Source organism: Lithobates pipiens, unplaced genomic scaffold (genome assembly GCF_037356315.1).
Source record: "Lithobates pipiens isolate NorthernLeopardFrog02 unplaced genomic scaffold, aLitPip1_a1.2 Scaffold_19, whole genome shotgun sequence".
NCBI lineage: Eukaryota > Metazoa > Chordata > Amphibia > Anura > Ranidae > Lithobates > Lithobates pipiens.
In genome coordinates, this window is record NW_027507764.1 from 504,839,311 (window position 1) to 504,862,738 (window position 23,428).

The 23,428-nt window shown below is 43.1% G+C and overlaps 1 protein-coding gene across 1 annotated transcript in view; it reads right to left on the reverse strand.

Moving 5' to 3' along the window:
• STK3 (serine/threonine kinase 3) overlaps positions 1–23,428 on the reverse strand; it is a 384,968-nt gene that overhangs the window by 142,848 nt on the left and 218,692 nt on the right. Inside the window, exon 9 of the mRNA XM_077493089.1 lies at positions 6,875–7,076. Coding sequence (XP_077349215.1) covers positions 6,875–7,076 — 202 coding nt within the window. The remainder of the gene's footprint in view (positions 1–6,874; positions 7,077–23,428) is intronic.

Below are 23,428 nucleotides of genomic sequence, written 5' to 3' on the forward strand. Positions count from 1 at the left end.
CAAGCATGCAAAGAGGAAATACCAGGTTGGACATACCCAACCTTTAATTAAACCAGAATTAAAAACAAAAACAAAAATGTAAAGAATTCTGACAAGTAGGGTTTTTAGGAAGAAAAGATCCCGTCGGTCTCTTCCGTAATAAAACCTTATCCCTGCTTGTGATGTGCAGGTCAGCATACATTTATTACACCACTGTGTACCATGATAATGTGGGAGTGACATCATTGCTGGCCAGAAACTAAAGTGGCCGAAACTGAGTGAACCCAGGAGAAGATGGAATCACCTGTGACTAATGGGGGCACTGACAGCACAACGCTGGAGGGCTTTGTTTGAAAAGTGAGTTTGCCATAATGTGCTGTACATACTAGCACATTATGGCATAAAGCTCCTGAGGGTCCATGAATTTTAAACAAATATTGTGGAGTTGAACTCTATTTTAGAGCACTGGGCCATCATTTTAATTGTTTATAACTAAATGTTACTAAGAACACACAACACAGACATTTGGTTAGCCAGAAAAGCTTCCCCTGTTGCTGTCTGATCCTGATATCAATTGGGGGTCACCCTGTCCAAATCTGAGCTAAGCCCTGCACCATTTTTTACTGTCTGTCCGCCTGTCATGACACTGTCCAATGAGAGAACCTCTGCTGCCAGTAATGGTGCTCTTAAAAGAAAGGAAGGTGGTGCATGGGCCCAAAAGTTTAAGAAAGCAAGCTCTTAGAGATTGTAAAGGTTGCAAATTTAAGAAAAAAAAAAAAAAACAACAACAATAACAACAACAACAAACAAAATACATGTTTATACTTACCTGCTCTGTGCTATGGGCAATGATTTTGCACAGAGCAACCCCAATCCTCTTCTCTTTGGGTCGCCTGGCAGCGGCCATGGCTCTGCTCCCCTGTTGGGTACCCCAAATAGCAAAGCCTTTTGCCATGGGGCACTTGACCAGGCTCACTCCTGAGCCACACTCCTGTGAATGGGCATTGTCCATTTACACACAGAGCGTGGCTCACCGGCTTTGATCGACAGCAGCGGGGTGGCCCCCGCTGCTGTGTGACCCGAGGAGAGAGAAAAAGAGAGAGATCCAGGAGAGCTGTTGCTCTCGTGCACATTGCCGAATCAAGATGGAGCTCAGGCAAGTATTGGGGGGGGGGGGGGGGGGGTGGAGGATGTGGGCAGCTGAAGCTGTCCTGGCTTCATTTCTGTGTTTTCGTGCAGCTGCTGTCTCCCATTCTCGCGCCTGCACAAGGAATATGCCCGCACAGTAGTCCAGTAGATGCAGTCCGGAAATATAATGATAATACGAGATGCCTGAAGACTTTTGGGATAGATGACATAGATATCCCAGGAGTCAACAGGCCAGGCTGCTGACGTAGTCGCCTAGGCAGCCAAGACCAGAGGTCAAGGGGAAGACTAGTTAAAAAAGATACTCGCTTTAGAAATTTTAAGATATAACTATCCAAACATTACAGTACTATGGGTGGACATTACAATGAGGCCAATTATTAAAAATGAGTGGAACAAAAACTTTCTGCCTTTACAACCACTTTAATGCCAAAATGAAACCAAGATCAGAGTGGCACAGAAAATGTATGTTTAAAGGTTTACAATGGTTGAAAGGTTTCTTATGAATCCAAAAAGCAGGTATTCCATCAACTGGAGCTTAAAAAGATGGTAAAATGGCATCATAATAAGCATGGGAAAACAATGATCCAATGTAAGCTATTGTATAGAACATTCTTTTCAGTGCTAGACTGGAAATTATTAGCATCCTGGCATATAAAGCACACAACCCATTACCCTCCATGTTACGTGTTAAGTCCAAGAAGCCAAGAATGATTTTCTATAAAATCGCATTGCATTCTGTAAGAGTTCTGAGGCACAAGTTGCAATGAATTGTCCAAAGACTTGAACTCAGGGCTGAAGTTGGCCACACAGATTACAGTTTGATTGGACAATTTCCTTTTACATCCACTACCACTGAGTGATGGTGCACCTGAATGGACTATTATTTATTAACTTTTTTTTTTCTCATATGTTACAAAAACAGAAAATGATCTTTCAGTCTTTTAAAAAGATTCCTAAAGTCAAATATTTGAACATATTTCTAATAATTACAGCTAAAATAAAATTGTTCAGGAGCTCTTGGCTCACTATCTAATCCATTAGTTGCTCTTCATTTCCACCTAGTGGTTAAATAGGTTATGGCAAGATTCCAACTGGATCCATCCATCTAATGATCAGAGCCTGAGAGTTTAATTAGCACACATCAGAAAATGTTTTTGTTTGGCTTTGCTAGAGGTAAATCTTGTTAATTAACAAACAAAAGCTTTGTTTTTATATTGATTCAGATATGCAGTGCCAATGAATAGTAGGGGCACTAAGATATCACTTTACATGGGGGGGACGTGATTAAGCCTCATACACTCAATAAGAATATCAGATGAAATTATCTGGTTTATTTTTTTTTGCATGCTAGTATCATATTGAAAATGAATAGGTTATTACAGTTTAAAAAATTATCCTAAGACAGAATACAACTTCCCGCGATGATGGAATATATTCTTATGCTTATGAGCATGCTGCATGCTCATAAGCATAAGAATATATTCCATCATCGCGGGAAGTTGTATTCTGTCTTAGGATAATTTTTTAAACTGTAATAACCTATTCATTTTCAATATGATACTAGCATGCAAAAAAAAATAAACCAGATAATTTCATGGTCATGTTATTTTTTTTTATTTTTTTTAGGGACGAATACTGTACTGATTAACCACTTGACCCCCAGAAGATTTACCCCCTTCATAACCAGGCCATTTTTTGTGATGAGGCACTGTGTTACTTTAACGGCGCGGTCGTGCGACACTTTAACCAAAATAAATTTCATGTCTTTTTCCCCAAAAACAGAGCTTTCTTTTGGTGGCATTTGATCACTTCTATGTTTTTTTTTATTTTTTGGCATTTTTAACCAGTTTCAGAGCAGCCGCGGGTTGGCCCGGCTGGGTGAAGTGCCGTAGCTATATGTCTCGCGCACCCTTTAGGCGGCCGCGACGATCGAATTCGCTTCAGAAGCGATCAGTCTCCAGGCCCAGGACATTGATTTCTGGCCTGGACCTGGTGATCGGACCTGGTGAATGGAATCCTTTCCCTGAATGTGTAAGTGTAAACACAGCAGTGAAAGTGATGTCATCTCTCCTTGTGGAACTCTTTTCCGTTCCAGAGAGAGCAGAGAAGAAATCTCAGCGTAAATGCACCAACACTACACTGACAACAGTTCACCTAGGTACACTTGTCGACAGTTGATGACTGTACTGGTGTCATTAGTGACAAAAAATCTGTGTTGGGGTACTTAGTTTTTTTTTCTTTTATAGTGTCAGGGCACCCGCGGTATATTACCTAAATACAGGTTTAACTCCCTGATCACCCAGCGGTTTTAGTGTCAGATTGGGTCTGCGTCGCCCCAGGCAGCGTCAGATTAGTGCCAGTAGCTCTAACACCCAGGCACGCACCATACACCTCCCTTAGTAGTATAATGTCTGAACGGATCACAATCTGATCTAAACAGATCTATACTAGCATCCCCAGCAGTTTAGGGTTCCCAAAAATGCAGTGTTAGCGGGATCAGCCCAGATACCTGATAGCACCTGCGTTTAACCCCTCCACCCAGCCCAGTATCAATCGATCATTGTCACAAAAAACACATAAGTGCAGCATTCGCAGAGTCAGGCCTGATCACTGCAAACAGTTTGTTTTTGTAGCATTTGAAGCAGTCGCTGACAGTCAGGAGCTATTTGTTCCTGAGTCTCACTAGTGTACCAGTAAATTTAGAGAACAAAATGTCAAATTGAAGGTACACTAGTGAAGAGGCCTACACGTTTCTGAGCATGACAGATAGTGAAGAGGAAGTCACTCATCTGTCAGATTCAGGCTCAGAATACGAACCGGTAGACAGCAGCGGCACCCTGACAGATAGCTCCGATGATGGAGTAGTAGTGGACCCTGCCAAGGTCAGGTGTACCTGACCCCGTTCTGCTGCTATTGAGGTGCAAGAACCGCAGGGTTCTCGTATGGAGCAGAGAGCCAGTACTAGTGCCGCTCATCCTTCTGGTGAACTGGCAAGCACCAGCGGTCTAGTACATCCTGGTCATACATCCAGCACTGGCGTGACACTTGGTGGCGTGGCGAGACCCATAAATGCAGTTCAAGCTGGCGAGGTGGCTAGCACAAGTAGTGTCCTGCAGCCACCAAGAAGACAACAAACATAGGCCCATCAAGCCCATAGTGCCCTTCCTGCTGCATTTGCCAATGCTAACTGGGAGCCCACCACTTCTGCAGCACCCGTACTTCCCTCATTCACTGGCCAACCCGGAATTCAGGTGGAAACAATTGATTTTACGTCACTTGATTTTGGTTTGCATTTTTTCACGGAGGAGCTCTATAGATTTATTATGGACCAAAGCAATTTGTATGCTGGTCAATTCATCGCCACTAATCCCCAGTTAACCCTTGCCAGAGATATGAGACCCATTACGGTCTCTGAATTCAAAACCTTCCTGGGCCTATTCCTCCTCACATGCATAACTAAAAAGAGTGAGTTGCTGCCATTTTGGTCTACTGACCCAATTCACCATATGCCCATGTTCTCTACCTCCATGACCATGACACCATACAAGCAGATCTGGAGGTTCATGCACTTCAATGATAATTAACTCTGTCGTTCTCAGGGTGACCCTGGATTTGATTGGTTCTACAAAATTCGGCCCCTCGTAAACCACTTCAACCAACAGTTTGCAGCACTGTTTACTCCCGATCAAGTTGTCTACGTTGATGAGTCCCCGATTAAGTTTTCTGGCCGCTTGTCTATTAAAAAGTATCTTCCCAGCAAGCATGCCAGATATGAGGTCAAGATGTATAAGGTCTGGGAAAAGGTAACAGGCGATCTAAAATCCCAACTTAGACGGAGGGAGAGAGCCTGCTTGAAGTGTAATAATTTGTTAGCAGTGAAGTGGAGGGGCACACAAAATGTTTTCGTTCTGTCCTCCCTTCATGCAGCTAAGACAGTCCAAATTCCTACAGCGACTGGTGTTGTGGAGAAAACCCTCTGTGTCCACAAATACAACCTTAACTTGGGAAGGGTGGACCTCAATGACCAGTTGTTGGCGCCGTACCTAATTGCCCGTAAAGCCAGACGCTGCAGCAACAGGGTGTATGAGGCCTTAGCACCTAGGAAACCTTAGACCTGCACATTGCTTTCTATAAGGCAGCACTGCTTCTTTTGCTGAAACCCCACTTTGTGCTGCAGTGTCTGGGAGAGGGGAGCATGTGAGACAAAATTAGAGAATTTAACCCAGTCGGGGAAGGCAAAGGACGTTTTGTTGATTCTTGTACATCACAGAGTAACTGGTTCTGGTACTTATTTTGATCGTCATACAGGGGCCTTTAATTTTAGGTACACCCATTACTAACAGTGAAGCTCAGGATATGTCAGGACCAAGTTTGAATTCTACATGAAAGGTCAAAATTTGCATATATTATTGCATTTGATCATTCTATATGCAGTTTGTACTGTCCAGATTTGAGACAAATGTACTTTACGTTCTGTCATTCCTTGCATACATTTGCAAATAGCCACACTGCCACAAAGGCACCTCTGATAAATGTGGTTCCCATCTCTAAACTATCAGAGTCCCCAATTATGGGACATACTGTATACCTCAAGGCACGGCGAGCAGGCTCACTCCTGTATACTGTATGTATTATAGTTGGAATATAGATGGCCCAGAGTTAGGCACTGCCACATAAAGACACGTATCAGGGGTGCCATGACGCAGCAGTTTGGATTCCATGTGTAATTACAAATGAATGCAACCAAAATCAGTTTTTACCGGAGTAGTTGAAACAGTTTAGTTTTTTCCTGTCTAGCTTTAAAATGTGGTAGTCAACTTGTGTTTTGTAGGCCTTTCCTTCATATCAGTGTGTTCTCTGTAGCATACCTTTGACAGGTAAACATTTTTACTTAAGCCCCTTTCACACAGGGCAGACTCAGTTTTGATCATTAGGAGATCTGTCCCGATGCTTTGTTCAGTGCTGAACAGCAGATTATGGGTCTTTGTCCACTCAGTTTATGCCGAGAAGACACAGACAGAGCCGCTCTGCTCTATGGATGGTCCAATGCAAACAGATTTCCCTGTCCATTTACACTCCGTTTTCCTCTGATCCGCTCTGCCTAGACAAAGGATGACAGATCCCCTTCCGTTTTTTTTTTTGTATTTTTTAGAGGACAGTATTGGATCGGAGGTAGGCAGGTGTAAATGGACACAAGTCTGTTTACAGCCACTGGTCCATAGAGGCAAATAGATGGTCCAGTCAGATCCTCCTGAAAAACTGACAGGCGGACCTGATCTGACCCTTCGTGTGAAAGAGGCCTTAGGGAAAGCTCTGACAGACACCGCAAGCTCTTCATTGAGGCCTGCTTATGATGAATGACTGTAAACAAAAGAATCAATTCATAAAACTAAAACGCATGCATCATTTCCTGGAAGAACCATTATTTACAGTAAATATTTAAATTTGCTGTAAATAATGATCATTATGGCAAAAAAAGCTTGAGTTATAGCTTTGAACATTGATTGTAAGGAGCAGAAGACCAAAACATGATGCACATGGTAATTATCTGATTAATATATGCTTTTCACAACGTTCACACTCATAGAATACCTCACGGGACTCATATTGATCTGTTTTTGTAATTTTTACATGCTGAACAAGCAAATTAGACCCCGGAACCTCTAATTCCAAACTGCTTTGAAATATCAGTTCGAGAATATGATGGATAGCTCTAAAAATTTTCGCCATGTATAACAAAACCTACTCTTCATCGTGCCATCCTCCTCTTCTTCTTCCTCCTCCTCATCGCTGTTTATGACCATGGTCCCCAAATCTGATTCCAGCATGGTGCTATTATGTTCAATCATGGTCCGAGCTCCTTCGCTCATGGTGCTAGCCGCTCTCATGGTCCCCGCACTCTCAGAACTTGTCTTGACCATTGTGTGAGAGTCCAGCTCATCCTCCTCCTAGACACAAAAGAAGATAGGAACACAAAGAGTTACTAAAGTCCAATTCCGTGATTAGCCTTCATGGAAACACTTTGAAATATTATACTCCGAGAATAAAGATCAGTTTATATAAATTTATTTCCCCCGAAACCACATCACAAAAACCTCAAACTGACATAAATACTAAATGTCCCAGGCTGGAAAACAATGAACTTTAACCGCACATTTTATTAGTTTGACTACTTTTCTGGGTCATAATTTACAATTAAAGTGCAGCAAAGACAGTAGGGTTGGAGAGGAACACCAGGAGGCACCTTTGTGCTGCAAACATGAAGTGTGATGTCAATTTATAGACGCTGCCATATTTTACTACTCTCTCATCCCCAGAAAAAACAAGCAAGTCATTTTTAGTAACAGAAAGATCTGCTCAGCAGATGCTGGGGGAATTGTTGAAAAGAACAGATTCCAGCTTTGGATACAACAGCATTTCCAATCAGTGGCAGTAATGTTCCTGGAATGCACAGCCGAACTGATGATAATCCAGTGTATGATTCATAAACCCCATATGGAGCACAAATATTTGAAAATAAAGAGGAAAAAGACATTGCTTCTCCCACACTTTGTTTTATGTACAAGGGACTATGGACTCATTTTCAGTTATGACATGTACAGTAGTATCCACACACACAAAAACACAGCAAACAGCTAGGGCTCAGTCCAGGAAAGATACAAATAAAACCATCGCCAACAATTCTGGACACTTTGGAGGCCTTACATGTGATCCACTGCATGTACAGAAGGTACAGCGATACCCTAAGGCTGGGTTCAAATCTGACTGTTTCATGCACGTGCGCAAAGGCGCCAATAAACCGTATGTCATGCATGCAATGCCATTCATGGTGAGCAGCACCCCAAATGTAGGCGCATGAACCTCAATGCCCAAAAAGCAACATTAGCTGTTTGAGTGCGTTTTTTGCGAGTGGTGCAGCCCATTAAAATTAAACTAATGGGCTGCTTAATGCATGTTGTGCAAAAAAGCGCATTTACAAAAGGCTAACCTCAAAGCGGATTTCCCCTGCGTTTTTTTGTTTATTAAAAGTCATCAGCTATAAAAAGTATAGCTGCTGACTTTTAAAAAACAGACACTCGCCTAGCTTAAGATCCAGCAATGCGGCCGCTGGGAGCCTCCTTTCTGCCGGCGCAGTCATAGCACCCGGCCGTGACAGCAACGTGCGAGTCGCGCTGCGATCTGCTAGTGGCCAGGCAATCTTCTGGGACCTGTCAGGTGTCCTAGAAGATTGCAGAGAGGGTGGGGCCATCTAGGGGGAAGAGGAGGAGTTGCCTAGATGGCCAAGAGCAGGAAGGAGGAAGTGGGTCAGGAAGTTCCACTCTAAACCAAGTAACCCCCCCCCCCACACACACAAAAATGACATGCCAAATGTGGCATGTCAGGGTGCCGAGGAGTGCTTAAAGCAGAAGTTCCACTTTTTGGTGGAACTCCATTTTAAAGATAAGCTCCCCCCCCCCCCCCCCCCAAAAAAAAAACAAAAAAAAAACAAAAAAAAAAAATTAAAAGTCAGTAGCTACAAATACTGTAGCTGCGGACTTATAATATAAGGACACTTACCTGTCCAGGGATTAGAGGTCGACCGATATGGGTTTTTCTCTGGCCGATGCCGGTGCCGATATTTAGAAATCATGGCGCCGATAGCCGATATATAATGCCGATTTTTTTGGGCCGATATGTTAGGCCGATTTTATTTTATTTATTTCCTTTTTTATTATTTTTTTTTTTTAATCCCCCTTGATCTAACACACCTTTCCCACTGGGGCGTTTTTCAGGCGCTTTTGGGCTAAAAATAGCGCCTGTAAAGTGCCTGCAAAACGGCTCCCCTGCAGTCTGTGTGAAAGACTGAGTGCTTTCACACTGAGGCGATGCGCTGGCAGGATCTTAAAAAAAAAGTCCTGCAAGCAGCACGTTTGGAGTGGTGTATACCGCTCCTCCACCACTCCTGCCCATTGATATGAATGGGCACCACTGCCGAAGCGCATGCAATGCGATTTGGCAGCAGTGCTTCATGGGCGCATTTAACCTCTTCCTTGGCCGCTAGCTGGGTTATATGTGCCCCACTAGCAGCCAAATAGCACCGCTAAAATGATGGTAAAGAGCCGCTAAAACTTGCGTTTTACCATCAATGCCTGCCCGCTCCAGTGTGAAAGCAGTCTTCATAAGTGATACAGAAAATTTCTTACATTTAAACATTAAACAAAACAAACCTCCAATCAGTTTACTTGTATGTATGATTTAGATAAAAAAAAAAAAAAAAAACTATATATTAAATAAAAACAGGTAGTCAAAACTTTTGGATGAAAAAAAAAAAATGGGCTAACTTTACTGTTTTTATTTTATTTTTATTTTTTAAATAGTGTATTTTTTCCCCAAAAAAATGCATTTGAAAGACCTCTGTGCAAATGCCGTGTGACATAAAATATTGCACAACCGCTATTTTATTCCCTAGGATCTCTGCTAAAAATATATATATAATTTTTGGGGGGGTCTAAGTGATTTTCTGGCAGAAAATACAGGATTTTTACTTGTAAGCAACAAGTGTCAGAAAAGATTTAGTCTTTAAATGGTTAAACTGAGAACTTCTACACACAGAGATGAGTTCATTCATTGAAGTGTAAACATTGTATCTTTCTGTTCTTTTCTTGGCAGCCTGCCCAGAGAGGAGGAAGACGTTTCTATGGCAACTTACATTGACTTCTATTACAGAAGTCATTTCAAAGTCCCGCTGTTCTAAATCGGCTTTTTATCAGCACAATCGGCCGATGCCGATTATTTAAAAAACGGCAAATATCGGCCGGCCGATATATCGGTCGACCTCTACCAGGGATCCAGTGATATCCTCACCCGAGCCAATTCTTCAATCAGTTTCGGGTACTGGCATCTTCACTTGGGGGGAAACTTGAGGTGGAGCCAGCCAGCTTCCATCTGCGCATGCGCGAGCCGCACTTTGTGATTGGTCCAGCAGTCTTCTGGGAACTGTGTCCCGGAAGGCTGCAGGAGAGCTTCTGGGACTAAAAAAAACACAATGTGCCAAATACAGAGGAAGAGGAGGAAGAGTGAAAACTCCCCTTTTGGGTAAAGTTCTGCTTTAAGCTTGCTATACACATAATTCAATCCACCTGGGATTGCAAATACAATCGAAAGTCAACTGACCACAATAATTCTGTTGATTGATTGTTAAAAATAGGCTTTAGCCACTTAAGGCCTGGAAGGATTTGCCCCTTAATGACCAGGCCATTTTTTGCAATACGGCACTGCATCGCTTTAACTGAAAATTGCCCGGTTGTGCGACGCTGTTCCCAAACAAAATTGATGTTTTTCCCCCCAAAAATAGAGCTTTCTTTTGGTGGTATTTGATCACCTCTGAGGTTTTTATTTTTTGCACTATGAACAAAAAGAGGCTGACAATTTTGAAAAAAAAAATACATATAGGATTTTTTACTTTTTGCTATAAGAAGTATCCCAAAAAAAATGTAAAAAAAGCTAATTTCTTCATCAGTTTAGGCCAATACAGATTTTTTTATAGATTTAAATTGCAATAAGCGTATATTGATTGGTTTGCACAAAAGTTATAGTATCTACAAAATTGGGGATAGATTTAAAGCATTTTTATTATTATTTTTTACTAGTAATGGCGGTGATCAGGGATTTTTAGCAGGATTGTGACATTGCGGTGGACAGATCGGAAACATTTTTGGAACTATTGATATTTATACAGTGATCAGTGCTATAAAAATGCACTGATTACTGTATAAATTTCACTGGCAGGGAACGAGTCAACACTAGGGGTGATCAATGGGTTAAATGTGTTCCCTGGGAGGTGTTTTTAACTGTGGGGGGATGGGACTCAAAAGGAGTATAGAGATCGCTGTTCCTAACAGACGATCACTTTGAACTCCCGTCACAACAGCGACCTGTTTATTTACATTGACAGCTCCCCATTCTAGCTCTCTGTAGAGCGTTCGCGGGTGGCCGGCGGGGCCACGCTCGCCCACTGTAGCCGTTAAAGGGACTGCCGTAGACAGCTACAGTGATTTGTGGGAACGAGGCGACTTGTCGCCGTATAATGACGGCAGCTGGTTGGCAAGTGGGTAATGATCTAAGTGTGTTTTCACATTTTTTCTTTTTCTGTTAGTACCAACCTTTCTGTCGCTATATGGTTTGAAAGACAGCTTCAGTATTGAAATACTTAAAGTGGTTGTAAATCCTCACACATACCCAGTGATGTGACTGGCCTCAGGTGAAACAAATCTTCTTACAGGAGTTGTACCTTTTTATCTGGTTTCTTCTCTACATCCATTCAAAGTGCAAAATCTATAAAGCTTGCCTGAGCAATCAGAAAAAAAGGGGGCGGAGAGATGAAATTACACTATGAAGAGCTTAGTGAGGAGAGCTCTGAGAGCTACCGTATATACTCGAGTATAAGCCGAGATTTTCAGCCTCTTTTTTGAGGCTGAAAGTGCCCCCCTCGGCTTATACTCGAGTCATCGCTGTCTGCCCGCTCGATCAGCGTGTCGAGCAGACAGACAGCGGCCATTCTATGATTCAAAAGCCGCGCCTCCGGCTCCGCCTTCGCCTGTGATAGGCGGAACACTGAATTTCCCAGCAGCCTGTGTTCCGCCTATCACGGGCGTCGTCTCATCCTCGTACTACGGACGAGGATGATACGACGTCCGTGATAGGCGGAACACAGCCTGCTGGGAAATTCAGTGTTCCGCCTATCACAGGCGAAGGAGGAGCCGCGGCTTTTGAATTTTACAATGGCCGCCGACGAAGAGGGCACGGGACGGAGGCAAGGCAAGGCACGGCACGGGACGGGACGGGACGGGACGGGACGGGACGGGACGAAGGCAAGGCACGACACGGGACGGAGGCTCGGGACAAAGGCTCGGGACACAGGTAGGCTGGACACACACACACACACACACACACACACACACACACACACACACACGGATGGAGACACACACACACGGATGGATGGATGGATGGAGACACACACACACACACACACACACACACAGGGATGGATGGATACACACACACACAGGGATGGATGGATGGATGGATGGATGGAGACACACACACACAGGGATGGATGGATGGATGGATGGAGACACACACACACAGGGATGGATGGATGGATGGATGGAGACACACACACACAGGGATGGATGGATGGATGGACACACACACACACAGGGATGGATGGACGGACACACAGGGATGGACGGACACACAGGGATGGACGGACACACACACAGGGATGGACAGGCATGTCTCACCCTCGGCTTATACACGAGTCAATAAGTTTGCCAGTTTTTTTGGGGGTAAATTGGGGGCCTCGGCTTATATTCGGGTCGGCCTATACTCGAGTATATACGGTAATTGAAGAGAAGGAAACCCCAATCCTTCACACAGCACACAGGAACAGAGCTGAAGCGGTGTGCTTGAGGTTCCTCCCTGTCACCTTTTATCTCTTGGTGACAGGAAAACATAAGTGATTCATGCTAATAGCAGAGGTATAAAGCAGCGGACAGAAATTACACTTAGTGGTCTGGATTGAGGCAAGTACACAATATAGAGGGATATGCTTTGTTTATATTTCATGTCTGAGGTTTACAACCACTTTAAGGCTTATTTGTTGAGTTTGTTGCTTGTTGATGCAAGTTTTCGATAATAAATGGTATTAAAATGGTTGATCACTTGATCATACAAAATGCACTTGCTTAAAACAGAACTCCCATAAAAAGATTTGTTTTCAGTTTTTTATAAGATTGAGTAATGCCAAAACCAAGAGAAGCTGCAAAGCATGCAGGGCATCTGTGAAATTGTGGAAAGAGAAGGTCACAGACAGGCAGAACTCACAACATGAAAGGAGATTTTTTTAAGTAGACTTATATAGTATTGTCAAAAATAACGTAAGCTTGTACGGTTATTACAGTGCTGATGTTCTAAAAAGAAAATGTAAGATGTGACTATAGATTTCCTTTAGGTTGCTGTCCATTATTCTGTTGGCAACAAGTGGAGACCACAACCTTTCCTTGCCAGCACATGTGGGCATTTGGCTGGTGATAAAAAGCCTACCAATTTGTCCTCTTTCACCATTGAATTAAATGAAGACCTAATCATCATCATGGATATTCTGTCACGTTTCCCTCATAAATACAACTGTGCTTTGTGGAAATCTTTATAGCATATTAAAACCCAAGAACCAAAATGTCATATATTGGAGTTTACTAGTCCTTAGATGTTGTCCTAACATGAAATGTGTTAGGACTACAGGACATCTCCCCCTCTCATGATCTTCATAACGTAGGGGAGAGGTGTTCTGTATTCTACAGAGTGAATTGGGTACAATGCTAACAAATAACCATGCAGCAGAGGCTGGGAGCACAGGGTGTTTTCACTTTACAGGATTTCTGGCAGGATCAAGATTTTTTTTTCTCTTAATAATTACACTTTATAGTGATTGTAAACCCTTACAGACCACTTTAACCTACAGGTAAGCCTAGATTAAGGCTCACCTGTAGGTGCAAGAAATATCTCATTAACCTACACATTTAAGTAGATATTTGCAAGAAAGACAGCACAGATATCTATGGCGCGCAGGTGCACTGAGCGTGATGTTTAATGAATGGGATCGTGCAGTCACTGACGGCTCCCGCACGCATCTGCGGGAGTGACATCATCGCGGCTCCGGTCAGTCACAGTGCCGGAGCCACGATACACGGAAGTCCCTCCGGGTATCATGGCAGCGACTGAGGAGGTGACCGAGGAGGCAGGTAAGTACCGTATATACTCGAGTATAGGCCGACCCGAGTATAAGCCGAGGCCCCCAATTTACCCCCAAAAAACTGGAAAACTTATTGACTCGTGTATAAGCCGAGGGTGAGACATGGCTGTCCATCCCTGTGTGTCCGTCCATCCCTGTGTGTGTGTCCGTCCATCCATCCCTGTGTGTGTGTCCATCCATCCATCCATCCCTGTGTGTGTATCCATCCATCCATCCATCCCTGTGTGTGTGTGTGTGTGTGTGTGTGTGTATCCATCCATCCATCCATCCATCCATCCCTGTGTGTGTGTATCCATCCATCCATCCATCCATCCCTGTGTGTGTGTGTGTGTGTGTATCCATCCATCCATCCATCCATCCATCCCTGTGTGTGTGTGTGTGTGTGTGTGTGTGTGTGTGTGTGTGTGTGTGTGTGTGTGTGTGTGTGTGTGTGTGTGTGTGTGTGTGTGTGTCCGTGCAGCCTTGTGTGTGTGTCCAGCCTACCTGTGTCCCAAGCCTCCGTCCCGAGCCGCCGTCGTCCCGAGCCTCCTCCGTCCCGTGCCGTGCCTCCTCCGTCCCGTGCCGTGCCTCCCCCGTGCCGTGCCTCCTCCGTCCCGTGTCTCCTCCGTCCCGTGCCGTGCCGTGCCTCCTCCGTCCCGTGCCGATGGATCGCCGCTCTTCTCGGCGGCCATTCTACAATTCAAAATTCCGCCTCCGCCTGTGATAGGCGGAACACTCAATTTCCCAGCAGCCTGTGTTCCGCCTATCACAGACATCCTCTCATACTCGTCCGTAGTATGAGAATGAGCGGATGTCTGTGATAGGCGGAACACTGACTGCTGGGAAATTCAGTGTTCCGCCTATCACAGGCGGAGGCGGAGAAGGAGGCGCGGCTTTTGAAAATTAATGTCCGCCGTCTGTCTGCTCGATACGCTGATCGAGCAGTCAGACAGCGGCGACTCGAGTATAAGCCGAGGGGGCACTTTCAGCCTCAAAAAAGAGGCTGAAAATCTCGGCTTATACTCGAGTATATACGGTAATTCATAATGAGCTAGTACGCTATGCTTCCATGCAATCCATACTTGTGTCTTGCAGGGTGTTTTTTTTTTATTTTTTTTAAAGAGAGGCTTTACTTCCTCTTTAAAGGCACTGAAAGGCAGAAGATTTTTTTTTTTACCTCAACACATTTTCAGCATTAAGTTAAACCATCTTCTGAGTGCATCTTTAAATTTCCCCCCTCCATACTTACCTGAGCCCAATCGCGATGCAGTGGGATGCCCGAAGGCAGCAGTTCTTGAGTTTTTTTCCCCTCCGCAAAGATTCAGAGACAGCAGCGAAGCCACTGGCTTCCAATGCTGTGAACTCCAGGCATCGTGGAGAGCGCGGGGCTGACCCATACTCTAAGTGTCAATGGATACACAGAGTGTGGCTCAGGAGTAAGCATGCACGAGTGCCCCTTTAGCAAGTGGATTGCTATGGTGGGCACTTGGCAGGAGGGATGAGCCAGGAGTGCCGGCGAGGGTCCCGAGAAGAGGAGGATCAGGGCTGCCCTGTGCAAAATCACAGCACAGAGCAGGTATGACTTTATTATTGAAAAAAAATGGGTTTACAATCACTTTAAATTGCATGTGTAAAATGCCAAAGGGATAAAGTTTATTCAGATGTTAATTAAAGAGAAACTACATTAATTTGTGTCTTTTAGGTCTGTATGGAGTTCACCTTTCCTATGCCTCTTGCACAGTAAACACAAGCTAATGAGTAGCTAGTTTGCAGGTATACAGTATGTTATTTACTATCTTTAGTATACATTTTTTTAAAAGGTAAATGTGTAATAGCAAAGATCAGTAAAATAAATAACACATTTTCAGAAAGTTTCAACCAGTTAATAGTTCTTACAGATCACCACCCCCCCCCCCCCCCCCCCCAGCAATCTGTATACTATAATACTAGTGGTAGTAAAACTTGACATGCTGCCTATGACACAACAATTTCTTGAGAGGGATTAGGCTGCAGTAATGAGTACAACATGTAATATTTCTTTTGTTGTACAGGGCAAACATAACTTCTTAGCAGTATATATTTCAATAACCGTTATATGAAAGGACAGCAAGCAATTAACAATGGCTTAAACAGTAAAGTGAGCTCGAATTCTCCTCTTATCTGTATTGTTTCACAATAGATGATGCAGCCCAACTGGCAGAATGCTGCTGCTTGTCAGATGGTCCCAATTAGCTAAACTCGATGACCGTTTGTGATATCCTAATTACTTTTACAGCATGTTCCTGCCTGTCCATGAGCTCTGATTCTCTTCCATGTCATGAAAACAGAATGCTATCAGAGTAGAAACAGAGGAGACAGATGAAGAAAACTTTTTGGAGAAGCGACTTCCAACAGAACACATTTGAATAAATTGTGTTCTCTAACTACGCAGGAAACATCTACATTGGCGGTGGCATGAACTGTGGGTCAGACCACCAAAAACTGAATTCAGCCTTAGGCCGCGTACACACGGGCGGACTGTTCGCCCAACTTTGTCCGCTGAACAGTGTTTGGGCGGACAGTCCGCTCGTGTGTGGGCTTTCAGCGGACAGTTTCAGCGGACAGTTGGACGGACAAGGTTTTTCGGAATTTCCGAAAAACTGTCCGCTGAAACCTTGTTTGAGCGAACAGTCCACCCGTGTGTAGGCTTGTTCGTCAAACAAAGTTGCGCGCATGCTCAGAAAGGATTTTCACGCCGAAAGCTATAATGCAGTGTATAGGACGTCGTATTTTTCGTCCCGTCGTACGTGCCGTTCACGTCATCGCGCACGGTTTCAGCAAACTGCCGTCGTGTGTGGCCATGTCCGTCCATGCTAAGTTTGAGCGGACTGTTTGCCGAAACTGTTGGACGGACAAAGTTGGGCGAACAGTCCGCGCGTGTGTACGCGGCCTTACATTGTGTGTTCCAGATACTAGACATTTGATATGTGTACATCAGTGGTCTTGGAGAGAAAAAATATTCTGCATAATAAATTGGTAGCAAAAGTTCATTACAGCCAAAGACCATTATGACGACCCTTGGGTATTCTGGAAGGGTAATGCTTATGTTGCTATGGCTATTTTTATAGCATAAATACGGAACAACGTTTTAAGACCATGTATTGTTTGAAAGTTAAGATTCTTCCATTGATAAGCTAACAAACCTGTTGGACTGGTTCATGAAGCTCAGGACAGGAAATTATGCTAGGATGTAGGGGGAAGGGGAAAAAACGACTTGAACAAACCATGTGCTTGAGACAAAACAGCAGTACTGGTTGTTTGTGCTAAAGAAAGAGGGAAGCTTTGCAGGACTCTGAGAAGCAAGAGGCAGACTGGAGGATCCTGGAAGGCAACTACCATCATTAAAGTGGGAGTCCGCCGGGACTCCGCGTTTTTTATTTATTTTTTTAAAGCCAGCAGCTACAAATACTGCAGCTGCTGACTTTTAAAATAGTGACACTTACCTGTCCAGCGCGCCCGCGATGTCGGCACCCGAAGCCGATCTGTAGATCGTCTCTCGGGTGCTGCCGCCGCCATCTTGGGTATGGGAATCAGGAAATGGAGCCTTTCGGCTTCATTTCCTGGTTCCCTACTGCGCATGCGCGAGCCGCGCTGCGCAATAAGGACGGTCCCTGCTGCCTCTGGGATCTGTGTGTTTTCCCAGCAGGCAGCTGGGCACTTGCGGAAAGGGGCGTAATATACGCCCCTTTCCGCAGAGAGCTATCCCGGAAGTGGGTGCAGATACCTGTACTGTACAGGTACCTGCACCCCCCCTCCCCCCTGAAAGGTGCCAATTGTGGCGCCGGAGGGGGGGAGGGTTCCGATGAGCGGAAGGTCCACTTTAGGGTGGACCTCCGCTTTAAGTACCAAGTTAAGTACGGTAACTGTTTAGCTTTTAGTGTATGTCTATCACATACATTGTACATGTTTATTTGCCAGGAAGGATAAATAGCGTGTGCATGCTATAGACATATTTTTTAATACTTTGTACTGTATGTCTTGACTTGTTTTTCCTAAAATTGTAAGTGCAGCATTTAGTTAAATAAAACATTAATAGGTTTTATTGCTTCCTTCAGTTTACTGCAAAGAGCCTTAAAGGATGCAAAGCAAAACAACGCTGAAGTCTATTAACCACTTACCTACTGCCATAGATTTACAGTATGAACAGCAGAAAGGTGGACTGGTATTTGCCTGGATCCATTTATAAAGCAACATTGGAGAAAGCACTGCCAGGCAGGCGTTGCCACCGTTAATGTCTGAACCGTTATTAGATGGCTCAGTTAACAGATACAATGTACAGAGCTGACTCAAGCTGCTCTGTACCAAGTGACTTTTGTGATAAGGAATCAATCACAACACTCACAAATGTAAACACATTACAATGTTGATCCCTCCCCTTCCTCTTACAACAGGGGAAAGAGAAAATCGTAGTATAAATGGGGAACCAAAAGAATGGGTCAGCAACAGGTGGTTTAAGGTTGGGTATTTTCACTGACAATATAATTGTTTCATCTGATCTCCAGCCTCTTTCTACATGTGACATATATATGAACCCCTTCACCTCTCTTATCCTGCATGTGTGTACACTAACCCCCTTTTCTCCACCCTCCCTCTGTACATGATCGCTACATTCATTTAATTTAGTTCACCATTGCCAAACTGTGTTTTTGCCACCTTAATACCATATCCCCCCCCCCGCCCCCCCAAAAAAGTGTAAATAAGATCACTTTGGGTGTTTACTTTCCCAAATAGTATTGAGGGGTGCATGTACATATTTGTGGCGTTTTATAACAAAGAGTAGAGAACCATGCCTTTTTCAAACGTGTTGGACTTTCTTTTTTTTTTAGGCCTCATTTGAACAGGACATAAATGCCAGTTTTACGCTTTTACAGGTGCTTAACATTTTTTTTAGCCTGTTGTTAACGCACCTACATGACCATACACACAAGAGTTTGCAGGCTGGAAAAAAACAAAAAATAAAACCCTCCACCACCAGCGTTTTCAAGAGAGCATGTAAAAGCTAGGCACATTTATCAGTTGAAGGTTCATGCATTCCAATGGCCAGAATACATTACTATATTAATGTTCTGGCCAATGGAATCAATGACCACGTTAACGTGCCTAAAGGTGCTTTTAAACTGTTTTTACCTGCCAGGAGCAAAGGCATCCAGGGGAGGAAAAAAATATCCTTTGTGCGTGAGGCCTTATAGTAAAAATAAATGTTCATACAATCATAAGAAAAAAATGATATATAAAATAAATTTAGGTACAGCGCTGCATGGCCAAATTGCCAAAAAATTGAAAATTTAAAAAAAAGTCCCAATAATGATGGGGTATCACAGGCTACTACTGAGGTGGTTAAGGCTTCCTGTTAACCAAGTACGAAATATCAAGCAACTAGACAAGCTGACAACTCCCAAACTCCCAAACTCATCCAAATGTCGTATCCAGTTCATCTAATAAACAGACTGACTGAAGAAGACACTTGCCATAGAGGTGAAACATTTTCAAGAATAAGCTTCAAATCCAGTTGTGTAATTTACTGTCACTAGTGGTTATAGCAAAATCTTGCAGCAATAACTGTCAACTATACAGGACGTAAAAATATGTATAAGTTAACTAAGATGCATCTAAATTTTAATTGACAGACCAGTAAAATATGATAGATTTGAGGGTTAAATACTGGGGTGTATAAAGAAAATGTTTTATCCATGTGTTAAATTAAAAACTAATACTAGTGTTTTTTTATAAACGTATATCCCTTAGTACTGATTAAATGATAGTTCAAGGCACTTCCCTTACCCATCTGCAGTCCTCCGATTAGGACTGCGCACATAACACACAGCAAAACATAACTAAAGTACACACACACAGCTGCTGCTTACAAGAATGTCTACTAAATGGTGCAGATTTAGAAGTTATTAATTATACCTACAGGCAAGCTTTATTATAAGCTTACCTATGTAGGTAAAAAATCAAATTTCAGGGTTTACCACAACTTTAAAGCTAGCATTTTTACACTACATAGCAGCAATCACATCTTAGGATTACCAATCATTAGAGGCAATTCTTTTGTACACAGCACAATTTAAAAACAAGAAATTATAGCAGCTGTCCAAAGTACATGATTTATCTGACCATTAAACTAATGCTATAAGTTAAGCTTGTTCGGAAATACTAAGAAAAGAGGAACTGCTCAGATAGACTTTGCATCGACAAAAAAAAAAAAAAATTTTTTTATTATATTATATATATATATATATATATATATATATATATATATATATATATATATATATATATATACATACACATATACATATACACACACACACACACACACATACACCGTATATAATTAACATTCATTTCTATAAATGCATTTACCAGCTGCACCTTACAAGATGCATCATTTGTACCCCATCATCATACTGACGGTTCTACAGATGCCCTGAAAGGAACACGCTGGTAGACAGCCGAGTATGTATGAGTAGTAAGTAGCTATAATATGTTAGGATCTATTATCACCCGTCAGTCAAGGAGACCCATTTAGAATAAGGAAAAGTTTAGGAAATGTTCTGTGTTCATTTCAGCCAAGTGACACTAGGAGGTGCCAGAGACAACAATATAAACTTATCTTGTACACTTAATAGCAATAGAACTTCTCTTATCCATATTGTTAATGAGTTCAATATTAGTAATAGTGACTGATATAGTCATAACGATGCAACAGGAATAGTTACTTTTTGATTCTGCACATTGTTAATCCTTTACTTTCTAGGATAAAAATGGAAATGCCCTTTGTTTTTTTTTTGTTTGTGTTTTTGCTGCTGTGATCTGACTTCCTGTTAGAATATGGCTAAGTTTGCTCTCCACGTTCCCACTGTATGTAGGAACATAGCCACCCTCTCTTGCTTGGACCCGAGATGGACTATGAGATTTGTTGTGTGCATAAAGGACACCACAACTGCAACTAACATGCAGTGCTCATGCCAAACCAACTGAAGTGAGGGGGAAAAAAGGAGAGGTTTGGTAGCCCGTTGATGACGTTACAAGGAGGAAAAAAGCACAGCAAGGCTTTTTTTACAAGAGCCATACTAAAGAGTACACCCATGGAGGGCCTTGTTTACAAGAGCCATACCAAAGCGTACACCCATGGAGGGCCTTGTTTACTCACACAGGGATGCACAGGTGTTCCGTGCATCCCTTTGCAGGCAGTCCTATTGATGTCATTTGGGAAACCATGGCTGCACAGACAGACCCTACTCTGGATCTGGCATCCATGAGGGTGCATGGCTCGGAACCCAGACAGTGTGCATTCAGGCCCATACACCCGCATGGATGACAGATTGGTAGAAGCCTCTGTATCCGTGCAGCCGCTGTATCCCAGCTGACATCAATGGGACTGCCTGTACCCGGACAAAACACCTGTGCAGGTAAACATGACCATCGCACTAGCGCCCGTGTGAACAAGGCTTAAGAAATTATTTCAGGAAACAGGTTATAGGACCATTAACCACTTCAGCCCCGGAATGACCAGGCCATTTTTTGCAATACGGCATTGCGTAATTTTAACTGACAATTGTGCGGTCATGCGACGCTGTACCCAAATAAACTGGATGTCCTTTTTTACCCACAAATAGAGCTTTCTTTTGGTGGTATTTGAGCACCTCTGCAGTTTTTATTTTTTGCGCTTTAAATAAAAAAAAGACTGTCAATTTGTGAAAGAAAAAAATATATATATATTTTTTTATCTTCTGCTATAATACATACCAAAAAAATAAAAATATAAAAACACACAAATGTATTCATCAATTTAGGCCAATATGTATGCTACATAATTTTGGTTAAAAAAAATAAATAAAAAATAAACAAAATAAAATCACAATAAAGCATCTATTGATTTGGTTATAGCATACACAAAATAGGGGATAGATTTATGGAATTTTTTTCCTATTGTTTTTACTGGTACTGGCGGCAATGCGATTTTTAGCAGGACTGCGATATTGCAGCAGACAAATCTGACCCCAAGCGACACTTTTTGGGGACCAGTGACACCAATACAGTGATTAGTGCTAAAAAAAAAAATGCACCGATTACTGTAAAAATTACACTGGCAGGGAAGGGGTTACCTACAGGGGCAATCAAAAGGTTAACTGTGTTTCCTCTGTGTGTTTCTAACTGTGGGGTGAGTGCTGACAGGAACACCACAGAGATCACTTTTCCTGATCACTAGGAAAAGCAAATGTTCATGTTGTCCCCTGTAAGAACAGGGATCTGCCTTGTTTACATAGGTAGATCCCCGTTCTTCCTCTCTGTACCGCGATCGCGGGTAGCCGGCGGATATCGGGTCTACGCATCAGCTCCTCCTCCGTGCAGCGGGCACGCTCACACTGTCTGTTGCATGAGACTACAGGTACGTAGTTTCGCGCAATAGAACCATCCTGCCGCAGTATATGTTCAGTCTTTAAGTGGTTAAAGTGATTGTAAAGTCTACTTTATTTTTTTTATTTTTTTTATAAAACAACATGTTATACTTACCTCCTCTGTGCAGTTGGTTTTGCACAGAGCAGTCCGGATCCCCCTCTTCGCGGGCCCCTGTTTGCTGCTCCTGTCCCCTCCCTCCTATCAAGTGCCCCCGAAGTCAGCAGTACTGGAGCAAAGTCACAGCTCTGTGTGTTCATTCAGACATGGACCCCCGACCCAGCCCCTCTCTCCCGATTGTCTGACTGACTTTGACAGCCACGGAAGCCAATGGCGCCGCTGCTGTGTGTCAACCAATCAGGAGGAGTGTCCTGGACAGCTTAGACATTAGTGGACATCGATGAGGCTCAAGTAATTGCTGGGCACACACTGCGCATGCGCTGCACACTGTGATGGCCGGGCAATCTTTTGGGACCTGTGACGTGTCCCAGAAGATTGCAGGGAGGGAGGGGGGAGAGGTGATCTTTCTTTCCGGTGCCGCAGAGCCCCGGGAGGAAGTGGGAGCTGGATAACTCTAAAAAGAGAGTATCCGCCGCCCGCCAAAAAAATGACATGTCAAATGCGGCATGTCAGGGGGTCACCTGCACTTAAAGCGGAAATTCTGTTTTTGGGTGGAACTCTGCTTTAACAAAAAAAAATGCAGACGATCTTCTGAATTCAGCAGACTGGAAAACATTTAAAAAAGGGGCTGCTCGACAACGATTCGATCCAGTAACATGCAGTAAACAAAAAAAAACAAAAAAACTGTTTGAAGTGCATTGGGGTGCCATTCATTTAGGATATACAGTGTATCTGGAAAATATTCACATCGCTTCACTTGTTTCACATTTTAAGTTACAGCCTTATTCCAAAATTGATTAAATTAATTATTTTATTCAAAATTCTAAAAACAGTACCCCAAAATGACGTGAAATAAGTTTGTTTGACATCTTAGCAAATTTATAAAAATAAAAACATGAAAAAACACACATGTACATACAGTAAGTATTCACAGCCTTTGCTCAATACTTTGTTGAAGCACCT